Here is a 19,564-nt window from a genome sequence, read left to right on the forward strand (position 1 = left end):
CACTGTCCTCAAGGAATCGCACTAAGCACCTATAGGAGATGGAGGAGGGCGGTCAAAGTCCTTCGCTCCAGCCCCTTCAGCCTCAGCCTGATGGGGAGAGGAATTGCCAGAACCTCCTGGCACCTCAGTCTCCTGATTTGAAGATGTGTAGACAAATGGATGCCCAGCGTGAAACAGAGACTGCGCTTTGTATTTTTCTGGATTTGCTTTCCAGCCTGTGGTCAGTTCCTTTTTAAAAACATTCAAGACTTAAACCTATTAAAGTCTAATCATGAATACAGAATAATCAAATCCTCTCCTTTAGAGTTTTTAAAGCAAATCTCAAAAATAATGATGTGTCAAATGCTGTGGAAGGCGACGCTGCTGGGTGGAATTTGAACTAAATGTGAGTAGACTTTAGCCAGGAGTGGCAATACACACCCGTAATCACAGTGCCTGGGAGGCTGAGACAGGAGTATCCCAGATTCAAGGCCAGCCTCAGCAACTTAGCAAGACCCTCTTTCAGAAAATTAAATAAATAGATAATCAAATAAGTAAATAAGTAAATAAATAAATAAATAAATAAATAAATAAATAAATAAATAGTGTCAGGGTGTAGCTTTTAAGGAGAACATCCCTGGGATCAATCCCCAATACCTCTCCAACACCCACGTACAAAAAAATCCTACTATTATTATTGTCGCTAAATGTTTTGCATGTGAGGGTTTTAAAAGACCCTTAATGCACTGGACATGATGGTGTACTCCTGTAATTTCAGTAGTTGAGAGGCTGATGCAAGAGGATTACAGTTTTGAGACCAGTCTCAGTAACTTAGTGAGACTCTTAGCAATCTAGAGAGACGTTGCTTCAAAGCAAAAAAAAAAAAAAAACAAAAAAAAACAAAAAACAAAAAACAAAAAACGTACGCATGTAGCTCAAAGTAGAATTCCTGGGTTTAATCCCCAGTACCGGTACTACACATCAACAAAGGCCTTAATGCCTTAAATGCAGTCCTGGTTTGTGTCAGACCATGGTATCTTAAAAATCTCTCTCGTTCATTCATATTCTCTCTCTCCCTCCCTCCCTCCCCCTTCCTCCCTCCCTCTTTTTCTCAGCACACTGATGTATAACTGTGCTCAAGCTCCGCCCAGTGTCTATAATTGATTCGTTGTTAGTTAAGTACTTGCTGCTATGAATACAAGTTCAGTAACTTTACAGTTTGGCAGTGATGTTCTTTATGTCACTCCCAACTCATCATCTCTATGTGATAACTCCTAAGTTAACTTTCATTTATGTGACTGTGATCAATGGTGATCTGCCATGGGCCAGCAATGTGCATGAAACTAGGAATTCAATGGAGAATCAGAGAAAATGACAGGGAGTGACAAGAGGCAGGCAGACAGAGCATGCCGAGTCCCAACGGTGTAGGGACCTTGTGGGACAGGAACAGGAGCGAGGCCACTGCCGCAGCCACACCATGGCCCAGGCGCCCTGACTGAAGGGGGTAGTGCCAGGTCCAAAGGAAGAGGGATCAAAGGCCATTTTGGTCATGGAATCAGAAATTCTAGCGATTCTTCAAAGTGTCTGTTATAGTATGACTGTGTGACACGTTCCCTAGGAGGGCAGCTGTCTCCATCAGCCCAGTTTCTGGACAGTTTCATTGTATGGAGCAGATTCCACTGTGTGGCTCTCTCACCACGAGGGAGATTTAGTTGCTATAATTCCACCAAGTATAATAGCAGCCAAGATCAAACAAACCCATTAACTGCACTTAAAAAAAAGGAGACAGGCATGATGGCACACACCCATAATTCCAGTAGTCTGGAGGCTGAGACAGGAAAACCATAGGTTCAATGCTAGCCTTGGCAACTTAGTGGGACTCTGAGAAATTTAGTAAGACACTTTTTCCAAATCGGGGTGATGGTGTAGCTCTCAGGTAAAATGTCCCTGTGCTCAATCCATAGCACCAAAAAAAAAATTAACCTAATGTAGTCATTTAATAATCCAACAAACCCTATACCACTATGCCAGACCACAATGGCATTTTGCTTATCTATTTGTTTACTTGTTAAATTTACACCTTAAACAAAGACCACCAAGCATGTTCCACAGGTGTCAGGAAGAAACTGTTCTATGAAATCTTGAAAATAAAATCTCAGAGTGGTAAGCCTGTGTCCCATTTTATCCCAACCAGACTTATCCACAGAGCCATCCATCTGCCACTAATATGATCCTAGAAAAGCCGATAAGCAGAGGAATGAGAAATTAGGATAGATGCTAAAAATTCAACATTTCTTATGCTTTTCAACTAACAAATACAGATAGGTATAGATTTAGTGGATCTTAAGAAAATTGCTGTGTGTCCCTTTAGTTAATCATGAATTAACAATTCTATTACTATTTTATTTCTAGAACTTTACTTTATAATTCCCATTTCCTCTCCTGCTGAGAATGGGTAGGTATGACAGGTGGAAAGGGTAATTCAGAAAATTCCCAGTACTTTTACTGAGAGAATAAGAATTGAGAATTCAATGCCCTGGAGGTAATTAGTTGGTGATTCTGCTGAGATAACTATTTTACACACTATTACACACACTCATATACACACAAAAAAATCATTCCAGAGGAGCAACTGAGTCTCACTGAATTCTGAACAGGAACACTGTAAAATCGCAGAGTTGAGGTTTAACGTGTGCTACAGCAGAAATGGCAAGTGACAGAGGACCACAGGGATCAGACTTCCCAACACCCAGGTTCCGTACCTTGGTACACAGCGGACCCTTCTATGGAAACTGTAAAAATAACTTACGTCTAAATTTACTCTCTTCCATGGAAAATGAAAGCTAGTTACTATTTTAAACTCTAAATTATTGTTATATTCTGGTTAGAATGCTCTCCTCCCCCCAAAATAATTTCCTTTAACATTTTTTTTTCTCTAAAATAGATTTAAGAGGAAATAAAATCTGCAAAGTCACCATCAACTAAGCTTGAAAATCATGAGCAAGATGAACAGGAGGAGATGCCTCTTTTGTTGACGGGCCAAGGTTTACCTGCACCCTGGGCAGAGCGCAGGAGAGCCAGTGACATGTGTCTCTGGGAGCCCGGTTCAGTCCAAAGGCCACTGTGAGGTGGACATAGGAAACTGCTCCTCCATCCACACCTACATCGTGGGCTCAGCCCTTATACCAGAGAGGGACACTTCCTGCGCTTACGGAGTCAATGCAGGATCTCCGCCAAGCCAGCCTCTGGGAGCCCTTGCTTCTAGCAGGCTTCTACCTGTGTGTTTTCACGTAAGTTATACAATCATTTCCTGCTTCTATTTGCATCTCTCTGGTTGAGCAAAGATTCTGAAGAACAGTTCTTAGTGAATGTGGTCCTGCGATTCTTTAGGGCACCCTTGGTGGTGGTTATACACATTCTTTCTAGGATGTGGTTCTATGGAGCCATGTTCATGAAGGACTTTCAGCATTTTTCCATGCTGTGCTGTGCCACTTGCTCTGACATGCTGCAGTGAGTGTTTGCTGACTGAGACAGTGGCTGGTTCTAAAGGAGGACTAAGATGTCGTCACTCTACATGAACGGAACTCCCCCGACTCTGAAAAGCAGGTCCGTCTCCAGCAAGCGTAGTTGGCTCTTCTTATCCACACATTCCACAACTGCAGATTGACCCAACCTTGGCTGGAAAATATATTCCAGAGATAACTGTGTTCCGTTTGTTATTTTGTAAATAATATGCATAGCACAATTTTATGTAGAAAACATTTGGTGGTCTTTGTTGAAGCTACATGTTCAGAAATTGGCTTTTGGAATTATTCCTTAAACTACACGGGATAACAGCTATTTACTTAGCATCACATTGGGTCAGGTATTATAAGTTATCTAAAGATGATTTCAAGAATCCAGACTGTGCACAGGTTACGTGTCTACATCATGCATTGTATGTGAAGGACCTGAAAATTCATGAATTTGGGTTTTATTGTCTACAGGGGCCCTGAAACCAATCCCCATGGATACCACAGAATGATTCTGTGTGGATCCATCTGTGGGAGTTTTTAAAACTGAGTTCTATGATTGGAAAACGTAATAAGGTCCTACACATTTCATAGAAACTCACTATACAAATGGGAATGTTGGATAAAATTTCTCCCATATATAGGTCAGAACTCACAGCCTCAGGTGGGAAATCATATTTTTAATAGGATCCCTCTATCCTTCCAAGCGCACACACACAGGCACCCCACACACATCATCCCTTCTCTTAGCCTTGCCTACTTAAAGGTCATCTTTGCAATGTTCCAGTTTCTATCAGAATAAATACTGAATATTGGTGTGAGGATTAGAACTGAAACCATCTTTAGAAATTTTATAGAGCAACTTTTCTACCTCAGCATTGGCGTTGTGAGTATTGGTGCTTTTTTCTGACAATAAAACAGTAAGTGTTACAAATATCTTGCATGTTTACAGAATTGGAAATGTGTGTGCTTGGTGCCCTCTGTCCTAGACAGTGAGTATTTGGGCCAATCAGGCTTATTTGGACAGTGAATACCAAAGCCAGTTTATAGACTCTCCTCAGGTATTAATAGAGGGTCATAAAATGTCAGGTGGATCAGATCCCCAAATATGCAGAAAAAACTATTATTGGCATTATATATGCAAGAATATATTTAAATCTCCAGAACTATACATATTAAAGATTCATCACAGAATGTTTTTTTTTTTTTGAAATACTGAGGATGGAACCCAGAGCCATTCTACCTCCGAGCTACACTCCCAGCCCTATTTTTTAATTCTTTACTTTGAAACAGGGTCTCACTGAGTTGAGAATTTCGTCGCTAAGTAGCTGAGGCTGTCTGTGAACCACGATCCTCTGGTCTCCGGCTCCTGAATGCTGGGATTACAAGTGTGCGCCACCACGCCTGGTTCACCACAGAATATTCATAGAGATTTTCTTCCCTCCGACTGTAATTTATAGAGGCAGTGCCGAGCAGTTTTCCGATGTCACGGAGTGTGCAGTGTCTTAGGGACTATGGGGAACCCATGGGGCTTGCTGTTGTATGTCACACGCTGTTAGTAGCAGCATCAACTAAGCAGTCAATTCCTCTGCCACAAAATGAATGTTTATCAAGTCTCCGTCTAACACATTCTGGAACAACAATTATCTTGGGCCATATTTGATATGAAGAAAATTTCAAGGCATTACCATCCTTTGGACAGTCTTTGAGGTGTTCAAAAGTCTTTCCTTTCTCTTTTACTGTAGTTCCCAAACACATCATGTTTAACCTCTTTTCCTGTGTAAAGAAAATGCCCACTGGCCTGCATTTTCTTCCCAGTGGTGTCTGCCTAGACACTGTCGGTATGTCTCTCGGTCCAACTCTAGACCCTGAGACACACCAAAGCAAGTGCTGCCCCTATATACAAGACACAAAAATTTTCCCAGTTTAGGTTTTCTCTGTACTAGATAAATCTGTTTTTAGTAATTCCTATTTAAAATACCCAGCTTTTATTTATTTATTTATTTATTTATTATTTATTTACTTTATTTTTGGTGGTACTGTGGTTTCTGGAAACCCTTCTACCTCCAGGCTATACTCTCAGACCTATTTTTTATATGTTTTTATTTGGATTCAGGGTCTCTTAAGCCAGCGAGGCTGGCTTCAAACATTGCGATCCTCCTGTCTCCGCCTCCCAAGCTTGGCGATTATAAGCATGCACCCCCATGCCTGGCAATACCGGCTTTTTAGATAATTGTTGCTGCTTTTTTTTTTACTTCAAATTCAGCAGGTAGCCTGACTGCTTCTCCTACCAACGTGTCGCCGCTGTTGGCCTGCTTTCTAAGAGCTGGTTCCTGACCCCACCCCACCGCCACTGAGCCAGCATCTGGCCTGCCACAGGCGTCTTCAATTTTACGTGAGTTCTCTGCGATTCTGCATCTGTGTCTGCCCAGGCTCACCTGACCACCTGGCTACGAAAAGTTTTGCCCAGGCAAAGCAGACTTCCCACATACTGAGCATCCCTGCTTCTGAGCACTGGTGCTATGTCTAGATAGCGGCTTCTGAAACTGCTGCACTCCACTGCTTTGTGGTGAAGCTCTGCCTGAAACCCAAGTGGTTTTGTGTACATCTGTCCTGGTGGTCTTTCAGTCTCTTCTACCCCGAGCTGGACTTCTGAAATACTTTGTTTTTACTTCCCTTCGACATACAATGCTAACAACCTTCTACTAAAGGGATTTGGTCTTGACCCCATTTATTACTTAGAGGACAGATTCCATAAAAGGCAGTTTTTTTCTCATTAGCATCTACTTATTATTCAATAGTTCTTGAGGAACTAAAATCATATTATTAGATAATACTCAGAAATATAAAAAAACAGCCATAGTTGGAAATGTTCCTATTCTTATGCTCTGTTCAGAAATCATACATATATAAAATATAAGGATTGGCTTTGGGTGTATCTGGATATTTTACTTTCCCTAACATACATCACACGTTTTATACTTAAGATTATATAGCAAACACCAATGAGGAATGGAGAATTAATCTCTATGCTCTAACTCTAATCTCATCTTTTTGTCACAATATATGCATTATTATTATTGGTTATTAAAACCATTTTACATGGACCTCTAAAAATACAGGCATTCGAAGAATACATTCTAATTTTATGATCTAAGAACAATGAAACACATGTTCTAAATACTACTTTGAATCATGTCATCTAGCTATTTTAGTCACATGAATATCACCATATCTTATACTTAGGATAAAATTCATCACTTTGTGGTCATTTTATTGCAGGATATGCAAACTTACTTAATGCAATGACAACACGATTAAGTGATAATGTTCTTCATGTGGGAAAGATATCTGTAAGAGACATCTTGGATACCACAGTTTAAGGCGGTAACACAGTAGGAGAGATGACAGGTCATTATGTGTTGGGAAATCTAAATGCTATAATGTTATTAAAAGATTAATGTCGACTTTTACAACAGGGAACCTAGATTACAAATCACCCCTCCTTCCAGTTCTGTGTTCGCTGTTGGGTTCAAGGCGAATTTCCACAGAGAAGACAAATGTAAGAAAATACTTAGGGAGCATGGGGGCTATACCACTTCCCTGATGGATTAGGGGTCAACTTCTCAGAGCCAGTTCTCAGCCTGCAGAGACCTGTGGCTTTATACAGCACAAATGGTGGACTGGAAGGAGTCCTTGAGGGGGACGCCCATCGTAAGGCAGGGCTCACAACAACATGGAGGAACAGTCTCAGAAAAATAAACTCTGATGCGCACGTGTCTTCCTCTGTCTTAAACATATCTATGGTGCTGTTTACAAAGATATTCTGTCTTCTGTCAAAGGTTCTGGGGAAAAAGATTTAGGCTGAGAAACCTCCAACACAGCACAGATCCAATACTTGCATGTGAGGCAAAGAAAATGATCTTTCTCTTCTTAAATATAGCTCCCTACAGCTAACATCCACAAGGCTCATTCCAGGACAGCACAATACATCCATATGACATATGACATGGCTGAGCCATGTCTATGAAAAGACCAAGTATCTGGGATATCCATTCCTATTGGGAATCAGGGTATAAGTAGAGTACCAGAAATACGGTTCATCTTCAACTATAAATCAAAGCACCATCACAGAAAGAAGCATTTCTACTGAAAGCCCTAAGAGAAAATAACAAGACCCCCCCACCCCAGTCCTAGAAAGTGCCCCATCAAAATGGAGCATCATTCTGGGAAGCACATGGTCACTGACTCAGTACAGCTCGGGGCATACGAAGCCCCTCAGAGCACCAGGTGGGCAACTGCCTTCTTCAAAAAGTCTACTGGTCACATCCACTAGGTTAAGTATATTTGTAAGTAAGGAGGGGCACTTCTTGGGTTGAATTTTCCTGTACACAGAAACTGCAATTTACAAACTGAAAAAAAAAGTGTCACAAACATTAGCTCCACCCCCAGTCTTGGTCTTGAGAACAGTATTTAATTAATTTATTTTTGCCACTCATTGAGCCCGGAGTGGGCTGTAGATCTCAGCCCAGTGTTCACGGTACCCACAGTACCTACCCATCCACCCAGAGCACACAGAGAACGGGATGGAAGACCATGGCACACAAAGAACAGGACAGAATATCACAGCACACAGATGATGGCATGGGATACCAAGGCAACAGAGAACAGGACGCATGCCCTGGAGAGCCTTGCAAACACGACCACGTGCCAGAGCAAGCCGTCTGCCGCAGGAGCCTTATCCTACCCAAAGCACTCAGGTCGTTGGCTTTTATGCTATGATTCAATAATTTTCTCCTCATCATGAAGTTATTTTATTTTTGCCTTTTCACATTAGTTTGTATTATCTCTTTCTGTATTTAGTTATTACTAAGGCAGAAGAATCCCTGAATATGTCATCCGCATTATTTTCTCTCTTTCAACCAGTATTAGTATTAATGCCCTAATGAAAGATCTGAGGAAAAGCTTTGGGTTCAGAAGTACCATTTACAAAGACTGTTTCTAAGCACCTGTCTCATAATGATATCAAACAAGCAACATGTAAAAAGACTCTTGTGTTTTCTTGTGAACGTTATTAGCTCTTCATGAGCACACATCATCAGCTACTAAAAGGAATATGTTTGCATATATCTGCTCTTTTCATCATCAAAATAAGACATAATCTTTGACAACTGACTTCTTTGTGTGTAAAAAAAAAAAGTCACAGTAGATGTTGGTCTTACTCTAGAATACTTCCAGCCCCTGATGTCCAAGGGGAAAACTGTGAATGGCATGTAATATCTTGACTCCCCTCCGCTTGTCCAGGGGGGATTCTCCTGGGCAAGAGACTCAACTTCCTTGGAAACAGGTTCATTTTTAACAACTCCAGCCTCTGATATAGAGACACATCCTAATCTCTGTCCTGCCAGTGAAGACTGAGCTGAAGGGATCTCGGCAATCCTGCTTTGTTTCCCAGTTCATTATTTTAACACCAACTCCAGTGAGTGGACTCGGATCTTTCTTCGAACACAATAGATACAGCGGCATTCCTAAGGCCTTCCCATTTTCATTGTCCCCAGCTCATGGGAGGTTTGTCCTTCAAGACACTATAGTTCAGATTCCTTTTCCTCCTCTTGAGCAGGTCCTGGGATGGCACTGCCTTCTCTTGAACAAGTTCTAAGGTGGTGTTTCCTTCATTTAAGCGGGTCGAGGTGTGGCAGCTGTGCTTAAAAATTGAGTTTCTCATGGCCCATCTGGAGCATCTCTCTCTGCTGCTTGAGTTAATTTTCCTTGTCTTTCGCCTCAGGTCACTGGTTTTTCCAAATCGTAGTTTTGGGGGTTGCACTTTTGTTTTGAGGAGGTGTGGTTTTATTGTTTTAGACTTTAAGTCAGCTAATTACACCGATCGTTGTCTGAATTAAATAAGGAAAAAAGAAAAGCCTTACCCACTACCTCCAATTAAATTAAAATTAAAAGTAATTTTCTCATTGTGACCATCTAGTTACCACTACAGAGGGTACTGATGTTTTCCTTATGATTGCTGCCAGCGATGGAAGCGCTTTGGCTCACCCACTGCGCTCCTTATGGGCACACTGCACTGAGCCAACAGAGAAGACCTGCTCCAAACACAGCTGCCTACAGGACAGTGCCCCTTGTCAGTGACTTCATAAGAAAGTTTCAGAAAGCAGAGAATCTCCAAGTCTCTCGTGAGTCCACATGAAGTGCCACTCACTCCAAGGAAATCTCAGTCTACTGAACACCATAAGACTTCACCCAAGACACCAGATATAAAAATTATAGTATATATACATATTGCTAATTTATAAAACACTAAATAGAGAAAATGCATTGTTCACACAGGAAGAGAAATCAGGCTGTATTCATAGAGTACCGCAGTAATTATACTTTATAATAAAAAGGGATCATTTCATGGATGACTGATTCCTAGTGCAAATTTCCCCTGTGGCGAATGCTCTCCTCTCATCCTCTCTCTTCTGATTATCCCATTTCAAAAGAAGAACACATATCATTATTTCGAGTTCTCAGTCCAGGCTCCATTCCTGATGTGATTCTTGCCCATGTTGATGTGAAGCTAAAACCTTCCAGCATCCATGGCTTTTTGTGATCAGAAAACTCTTGCAGATCATAGAGCAGGCTCAAAGAGACAAATGGCATCCAGGTGTTTTATAAGTGACCCTGACTTAGATTGGGATGACTTGAGAAACTGCTGGTCTTTCAACTGCTTACTCAACAATTCCACACATGGATTCAGAACATTTTCTAGCACGGGCATCATCAACCCATTCTCAGTTACTATGGAGAATATTTTAACCTTTTTCAAAAGAACAGATTATTGCAGACATATTCCATTTTAAAAAATTCACTGTGCTTAGACTGATTCAAATTAATGTCACTTTAATTGATTCACAGAATTCTTAAATTTTTTAAAAAGATGTATACTTTTGTTTGAATGTGTGCTTGTATATCTTAAAATCAAGATGACTTTTGAGTGTGTGGTACTATGGATGAAACCAAGGGGCATTCTATCCCCAAGCTACACCCCCAGCCCTATTCTTTATTCTTTATTTTGAGGCAGGGTCTCACTGAGTTGCAAAGGACCTCACTAAGTAGCTGAGGCTGGCCTCGAACCAAGATCCTGCTGCCACAGCCTCCCAAATGCTGGGATTACAAGCATGTACCACCATGCCAGCTCAGGATGATTTTTGAGTGTAATTCTGAGCCTTTTGTAAAATAGTCTTCATGACACAGAAAACAACATATGACCATCTTTTATCTTAAAGATAACGTTTTAAATTAAAAGCTCTGGAAGTTCCATGAAACTGAGCCAAAGCGTGAGGTATGGGAAGCCGGTGGGACTTAGAGGTGGTCAGAGCATCTACAGCAGGAAGCCCAAGGTGTCACTGCACAATCCACTCTGGAGATTATTGAATTAGCAATAGGAGAACACGGACTCACCCAGACACCGGGTCTCAGAGCCACTCCAGAGGCCGTTGGCCAGGCACTCCCTGACATGGGAGCCGACGAGCGTGTAGCCAGTGTTGCAGGTGAAGATGGCTGTGGCTCCGTACACGGTCAGTGTCCCGATCTTGTTGCCATTTGGGGGAAAGGACAGACTTCCACACGAGATAACTGTAAGGGAAAAGAAACAAGTGGATACTTCTTCAGGCCTTTATGCTACTCTTTTGCTTAAAAATCAACAAAAATCAGGAATGTCATTTTTTTTCTTACAAACATGGGTCAGGTCATCACTTGGAAGAATTTTTCTCTTTTTCATCATTGAAATGAAAACTTAAGAGTTTAGAAGGGATACAAAAATATTCTAAATTCCTGCAATCACTCTTTACTATTTTTTTATGTTCATCCTCAGAGGTAGTTAAACCTTTATTCAAAATTACAGTCTGTGAACATATTTGCCCATAAGAGTATCTGTCAAAAAAGGGCGAATAAACCACCATTCTGTCCCTATTGATCATAGTAGAGAATTAATCATGGGAGAAATCCACACAAGCCTATCAGGAGTTCTGGAATGTGAACTGTCTTTACTAGAGTCAATCGGCTAAGGCGAAGTATTGTGATCCTAAAACATAACACTTCAACAATAATGTGAGCATGTTGTAGAGACTGTTGGATCATGAGCTTCACATGAATGCTGCCTGTACAGGGCATGTGGAGCCTTCCAGAAAATATTTAAGAACATACTCTACAAAATCTACCCGTGATTTTATTTTATGGCCCCACCATAGAGATCAAGTGTGTCTATTGTGCTTACTAACACTCTCCAGTTTGGAAACAAATTAATGGCACTGCACTGAAAGCCATCAGTTCCCCACGTGTCTCTGCACTTGAAATATCTATATATTTGAGCACAGAAACCTCAGACATCAAGAGAAGAAGGAAGTCACAATTCTCAAGGCCACATGTGCATCAAAGCAGCCATGGCTCTCTTTTTTTGTGGTTCTAGGGTTGAGCTCTTATCGAAAGGACACTTTACATCGGAGCTATATTCCTAGATCTTTTCATTTTTTTCTGTTTTGAAACAGGTTCTTGCTCTTTTGCTGATAGGTTCACTCTTTGTTGAGGGTGGTCTTAGACCTACAATCCTCATGTCTTAGTCGTTCAAGTATGGGGATTGCAGACACCACTACTCTGGTACACCCATGCCTTTTAAACCAGTAAAGAAAGAAACCCAACATTCCAGGAGAAGTGTCCAGAGCAGAGAATGAGTTATAACATGTGCAGAGTCACTCTGGCAAGACATACTGCGTCCGCATTCTTAGTACACTGAGGAGAGATGAAAATATGGTGGTGGAAAACATTCCTAGCACAGAAGGCCACCACCAGAGCTGCCGAGAATTGGCTAGTGAGACTGGCCTACTCGCTAGCAGTCTCTGCCTGGATAGGGTTGCAATAGTACCTGCCATGCAAAGTTGTGCAATAGACCCAAAGACAAGAATGATGTAAGTGTGCAAAGCTATGGCAGGAACATGATCGGGATCAGCCAGGATTAGTTAACTATAGTGGCATTAAAGAAAAAGTGTGAAAACCTTTTGATTAATTCAGTAAAGAAAAACATTGTGTACTTAGTATTAAGGCTCAACTTTTTCATCAATTTACTTTTACTCCAAGATGTAAGTCACCCTACGCTGAGATTCCATCTAACCCCAATCAGAGTGGCAAACATAAAGAAATCAAACAACAATAATTGCTGGGGAGGATGTGGGGAAAGAGGAACTCCTTTACACTGTTGGTGGGAGTGCAAAGTAGTTCAGCCACTATGGAGATCAGTATGGAGATTCCTAAGAAAACTGGGAATAGATCCACCATTTGATCTGGCTATATCACTCCTGGGTATCTTTCCAAAGGGGTTGAAATCAGAGAACTACGTTAACATATGCATACCCATGTTCATAGCAGCACAGTTTGCAATAGCTAAAATATGGAACCAACCTAGATCCCCATCAACAGATGAGTGGATTGCAAAATTATGGGAAATACACACAATGAAATTATATTCAGCTATAAAGAAAAATAAAATAATAGCATTTGCAAGAAGATGGAAGGAACTAGAGAACATTGTGTTAAGTGAGATTAATCAAGCACAGAAAGAGAAGGGACATGTGTTTTCTCTAATATGCCCAAGCTAGGGGGTAGTGGTAATACCAGAGGGACTCCAGATGATGGAGGGGAAATCTCAGCAAAGCTTGAATGGAAGGATAGGAGAGGAAGAAAGCTGAGATTGTTCAATGGAGGAGCTACATACAAATATGTGTAAGAGCATAAACACAGCATGGTTAACCTGGACAGTCTCTATGGGGGATGGAGAAAGGGGGAAGGGCATGAAGCACAATGTAAATGTACACCACTCTCAATATATTCCACTTATAAAAAATAAAAATTAAATAAAAACATCTAAGTCACCTTTTCTAGTAGACAGACAGACAGCCAGGCTGTGTGTGACCAACAGGACATTGTTCTCCAGAAATTTGAGGGTTCAATTGGAAGATACCTTGGTAGACAGCACCTGTCACTGAGTCTTGAGTTGCTAAACCCTCAGGGCCATAGACTGTGCCTTAAGTGATATGCTAGCATGTTTGCCGTACCAAATGTCAATGAATTCAAGTAGGATTTAGATTTTTACAATTTGTTATGAACTTTTCTCTAAGCCTTTTTTCAAACACAGTGAGAACTTTACCTTGAACTATGATATTTAACAATCCACTTGTAGCCAGTTAAGTAATTGGATTGTGTTTTGAAATTTCTGTGCTTGCCAAGAATGTGTGAACTCACCGTGAGGCTGGAGTGTGTTTTGCACAGCCTCCACACACTTTTCATGCTAGACTCACTGAGGTTTCCTCTCTACTTCTCCATCCATTTCTAATCTTTTTTTAAATTTGAATATAGATTATTTTAAGTTGTCATGGAGAGTAAACTCAGCTACATCTTCCTGATTTCAGTTTTTTGGCTATCCTTTGAAGATGTCTATACACAGATAGGACTTTGTTATAGTTAGAGGTAGAATGTCCCCTAAAGAGTCCATAAATTGGTGTTCAAAGTGAGTCATGAGGGTTGTAATCTCATGATTTATATGAGTAGTGATGAAGAACGTGGGTCTGTAGGGGTGTGGCTGAGAGACTGCTTGTGTCTTTGAATCCTCTTGCTTGCTGGATCTTTTGCTTATGGCCACCGTGGTGTGCAAGCACAGCTGTCTTCGTCTGTCTCTGCCTTGTCACTCTCTCTCTCTCTGCTTACCACCCCACCATGCCCTGAGCTCCGGAAACATGAGCAAAGAAATCTTCTTTATTTGTGTGGTCGGTTGCTTTGGATTATAGCAGTGGGAACATTGAGATAGACATATGATTTAAAAATGAATGGCAACATACTGTGCATAGTTCTATACTTGCTTCCCCCTCAATTAACACGACATTTTATTATTTATTTATTTATTTTTGGTGGTACTGGGGTTCCTGGAAACCTTTCTACCTCTGGGATACACTCCCAGACACCTATTTTTTATATTTTTATTTGGAAACAGGCTGGCTTCAAACCTGTGAGGTCCTCCTGTCTCCGCCTCCCAAGCGTGGGGATTGCAAGCGTGTGCTACCAGGCCCAGCTCAAGACATTCTTGAGACTGTTTTTTTTATCTGTACATGTAGCATACTCCCAATTCCATTTTATTTGTTTATTTATTTTCCATCTGTTTTTATTCTTCCAGTTCTTGTTAAAATATCCTATGGATAAAACTATTCTACGTTTGTGCTCTAATAAGGTGTACTTGGTTGTAGAGAACATGTGTAATAACATGTGAAGTTTTTAGCAGCTGTATAATAGAATTTCAAACCTAGAGTTCCCTTTGATACAAAATCCAACTCATTAACAAAGATGCCAGCAGGAATGATTTGGAACAGCTCAGCCCAGTTGGAAAGGAGAAGCCCCTCTCCACGACAAATAACCTTTGTCAAGCATCATGGAGTAAGCCTTAATTTTTTTTGTTATTCCTTTCCCTTCGAGTTTCCCAAAATGAATTAATTAAGTTTGCTTTTTTCCTCCTATTGAACATGTATTTACACTCACAGTCTGAACTTCCCCCTCTCAACTCATGAGGCAAATCTCTGCACATGAAAGAGGCTCACTGAAGGGCACAGAAACCTTCCTCCTGCACCTTGTCACAGTGACTACAGCCACAAGCCCTCTCTGCCTTCCTCCCCGGGAAGGGCTCCACTCTAGGAACCACTCAGAGGCCTCAGGATGGTGTATCCACACACAAGAAGCATGCTGAGAGTTGTGGATTCCTTTGTGATACCTAGAGGGCTAGAACTACGAGAGACAGCTAGATGTAAGCTAAAAGAAGGCCTTACTGAGGTGAAGTGCTCCAACCTAGAGCTGGTGGCCTCAGGAGCAGTGGGCTGTCATGTCAGTAATTTGATGGGGGCCAGGTGTCTATACCTGAGAGCATGGTGTCAGCAAAATGCTGCTCTTGGTGATCCTGAGTGGGGAGTGGGTGATAATGGTTTCTAAAATTTTAGACAGCAGTACAATTTGACATAATGTTGAGCATTGCAATATCTACGGTGACACACCTATTTATAAAAAGGTGAAGAAAACTTTGACAGTTTCTTTTGTTAGAATAAGTGAAGAAAGACATTTGAATAAAAATAAATTTACTATGTCAATAATAATCCTTTTAGCGAAAGGAAACAGAAGTGGGTTAAGGCTATGCCTCAGTGGTAGAGCTCTTGTTTACGATGTGTTAGGCCCAGATTTGATTCCTAGAAGAAAGGGAGAGAGGGAGGAAGGGAGGGAGAGAAGATGGAAGGAAAGAAAAAAGGAAGGAAAAAAGAAAGGAAGGAAGATATGTAGGTAGGTTTCGATGGGTCAGGAGAGCAGTAACAAGCTCCTATCCCTTTCCCCAGCCCTGGACCCTGCACAGCATCTTTCTTCTCCTTCCACGCATGAGGTTCTGTAGGAATTCTGCACCAGGCCTCCTCAGAGCCACTAACTCCTCATTTTGACATGGGACACTCAGGATTCATTCAAAACACATTGTCATTTGAGAAGACACAGATATCAAAGAAGTCAGAGGGACAAAATGATGAAGCCTTGTAAAAGGGACTTCTCATCAAGTTGTGACCATCAGAAGTACAGACATTAAAGAACAAAGATAAATCAAATAATAGTTTCTGTCAGATCCCTCTGGTTTAAGAAAATGTCACGTATCCATGATGAATATGAAAAAGACAAATTACAAAATCGATGGGATAGCCCACATCAAGCATCACGAGTCAATGGATAGCTAATACTTGAGAAAATTAAATGGGTACATGACTTCTGACCCTGGACTGTGCTCATCTCGAGAGCCATACAAAGTAGACTGCCAGAACTTCAGGCAGGATTGTCCTCCTGGACAGCCCAGCCCAGCTCTGCCTTTTACCCAGCCATGGCCACTCTGCGGCTAGTGAGTTTGGTTCAAGGATTAAAAGTACCTGGTCCTCTTAAGAGTCCCTGAGGAGAAGGATCTGCGTTTTAAGTGTGAGTCTTGTGGAATGGCCATTACCACAAGAGGCTGGGGCAGAGGAAACACCATCGGGCATGGCTCTCCCTTGAGCCAATGGGGACCTCGTGTTCACTGTGTGTCGTGGGCACCAGAGGGCAGGGGAGGCTGTACTTGGGGGCCACTGTATGCCCAGGAACCCTGAGTACACTCCAACCAAAGCGATACTATCTGCCCCAAAGACCTGACTTCAGGTTTGAAAGTGGCAGAAAGCCTATTGGCTACAGGAGCCTAGAACTGTCAGGTTGTCAATGCTCGTAATTCCTCTTGACAGTTGTCCTTGAAGCCTGGTGCCTGGCTCCAATGTCACTAGCTACTGTCCAGGCTGGAAAGACACATGTGACTGGCCAGAGTCGGGAAGGAGGCGTTGACTGCATGGCAGAGTCACAGAGTAGACTCACTGATTGTCCACCACTCATCCAAATAGCACATAAGCAGGGACACAGAGCCATGGGTGACTGTGTAGGAAGCCGGCTTCGGCAGGGCTGTCCTACAGATAAGGGGGACCTTTACCGTGACAGTGAGCTCTGCAGCCTCTGACATCTGCGCCCTTCCTAACCCAACCATGCTCCTGGAGAAGAGCTCACAGTACGTGTTTAATTAACATTTGTCTATTAGAAATCAAATTAAAGCTATTATCTAAGATGGCTAAGCAGCCATTCATTTGTCTGTTTTTCTTTTTGATTCAGGTTTATTTTCACTCAGCTGTGTACTATATAAATTCCACACTATTCTAACTACTTGTTCTATGCATGATAATTTCCTCTGAACAATCAACCAAAGATTGTATATTAAAGATGCTCAGATCAAACAGTGTTCAAGACAATGCCAGTATTGTCTTATTTCCCTATTTATTCATATGTATTATGAAATTCCCTCAAAGCCTTCGTTGCTTATCTTATGATGCTTGAGAGAATAATAACTTCCTTTTCAAGACAGAGAGACTGTTCCTTGTTGGAGACTCGGTCTCTTCAGCATAAATTATATTTCCAAAAATCCTCCTGAGAATTTCTGTGTGGCCAGTGCATAATGATCCTGTAAGCATGGGCTTTTATTTGTCTTTGGGCTGATATGGAATGTTTGAGTATTTTAATGTTGTAAAGTTTACAAAATGTGATCATTAGCAAAGGAAACAGAACATTCAAGAGTTATCTCAGCAGAAATGTGCCTACCTGTACCGCATTAACATACATGCCCATTTTCCTCAGCTCTAGTCCATGGCGGATGGCCGTGCCCCACGGGGGCCACGAAGCCCAGGGGCTCAGGATGGCGGCGTCTTCTGGGGGCAGTCCCGCCTCACTCACCTTTACACCTGGGTCTCTCTTCTCCCACACTCCAGCTTCCGTTCGCATGGCACTGGAGGAGCCGCTGGCCTTCTAAATAGTATCCAGGGCTGCAGCTCAGCAGGACCTGGGCGCCATACTCATTCAGAGATCCTGACACCAGCCTCCAGAGCACGTGTTCAGATAGCTGGCCTTCGATGCTCGGGCAGGGCACCGCTGTATAAGAAACACACTGGCATCAGCACTGTTTCCTTGAGGGTTGGACCACACCTGTGCCTAGTCACAAAAGCTTCCTTTAGGAGATTCCCTGTAATGAGCTAGGGGAACACATCGTCTGTGATTTCAGGGAGTTTTTTATGTCCCCAAGTCTCATGCAAAAACCCGTATGCAAAATGCGTCCAACTCTCATTACTGGTGCAAAGGAAGGCAGATAAATTACTTACTCAAAGATACACAGGGTCATTTGCAGTTGATAAAAGCCTACATTAGGTGAATATGCACCAAGCATATGTTAAAGATCCTAAAATAGCTGGGCGTGGTGGAACATACTTGTAATCCCAGCATTTGGGAGGCTGAGACAGGAGGATCCAGGTTCGCGCACAGCCTCAGCTGGCCTTAGGCCCTTTGCAACTAACTGAGACCTGTTTCAAAATACAGAATAAAAAATAGTGCTGGGGTGTAGCACAGAGGTAGAATGCCGCTGGTTTCCATCCCTGGTACAGCAAAAACAAAAGGAAAAAAAAAAGAGATCGTACAAATAACATTTATTTTAGTATCCTCGGAGAAATTTGGAATGGTAATCACATAACTGAAAACCAGTTTGGAGAATAATTTTCAGAAAGCCAGAGGTCCTCATGCTTACTCTCTGTGAACACACACACACACACACACACACACACACACACACACACACACAATTTAAAAATTCCTAGCTGTATAAACAGGTAAAAATACTTGGGTACAGTGTATTACTACTGCTAACTGTCCCATGTGGTGAAGGAGATCATCTATGCTCCTAGGATGAGGCCCAGGAGAGGGCAGTGCTGCAGCCAGAGGACCATGGTGCAGGTCCTTGTGGCACAGTGTGGGGATCAACAGGCTTGCACTGCCAGGGCGGGCAGCGGGGCATCATAGATATTCCAGAATAGACACAAACATGTAGGTGCTTCTAAGTACATGTTCTTCTGAAAAGCAAAATACAATTCCAAGTGAACTTTACAAGTCAGAAAACAGAACCATTTCTGTAAGTATAATCCTTCCGTAGCTGACACACATCACAGTCCACTGCTCATGGAACTGACAGACTGATCATGCTTTTATTTCTATTTTTGGTTTGGGGGTCACCCTTAGGAGCATTCTATCTCTGAGATACACTATCATCTTTATTTATCTTAATACAGGGTCTCCCTAAGTTGCTGACGGTCTCAGTTGGTGAGGCTAGCCTGGACCTCGCAGTCCTGCAGTCGCCGTCTCCCAAGTACTGAAAGTATAGGTATGTGCCACCACACTCTGCAACGGATCGGGCTTTGAGCCTGAAACATTTCTAAGAAAAAAGGTTTTTCCTTCTCATTTTTGTTTTTTAGAATGATTATAAGTATTTAAAATTTAAATTACATTCAAGATCATTTTAATGAGTCAGACATGTCCAAAGTGCAACAAAAATCCTATTCAGTCCTCCTGTGGCAATTCTCTAGACTATGAGCAAATAAGCCATTATGCTAATGCTACGATAGTAAAAGCAA

At 41.8% G+C, this 19,564-nt stretch overlaps 1 protein-coding gene across 1 annotated transcript in view; it reads right to left on the reverse strand.

Moving 5' to 3' along the window:
• The window catches only part of CSMD1 (CUB and Sushi multiple domains 1), a gene marked incomplete at both ends in the record, with an annotated part of 1,592,168 nt that overhangs the window by 51,259 nt on the left and 1,521,345 nt on the right, over positions 1-19,564 (reverse strand). Inside the window, 2 exons of the mRNA XM_080710482.1 lie at positions 10,947-11,120; positions 17,844-18,038. Coding sequence (XP_080566608.1) covers positions 10,947-11,120; positions 17,844-18,038 — 369 coding nt within the window. The remainder of the gene's footprint in view (positions 1-10,946; positions 11,121-17,843; positions 18,039-19,564) is intronic.

This window comes from Muscardinus avellanarius (genome assembly GCF_963383645.1).
Source record: "Muscardinus avellanarius genome assembly, chromosome: 14".
NCBI lineage: Eukaryota > Metazoa > Chordata > Mammalia > Rodentia > Gliridae > Muscardinus > Muscardinus avellanarius.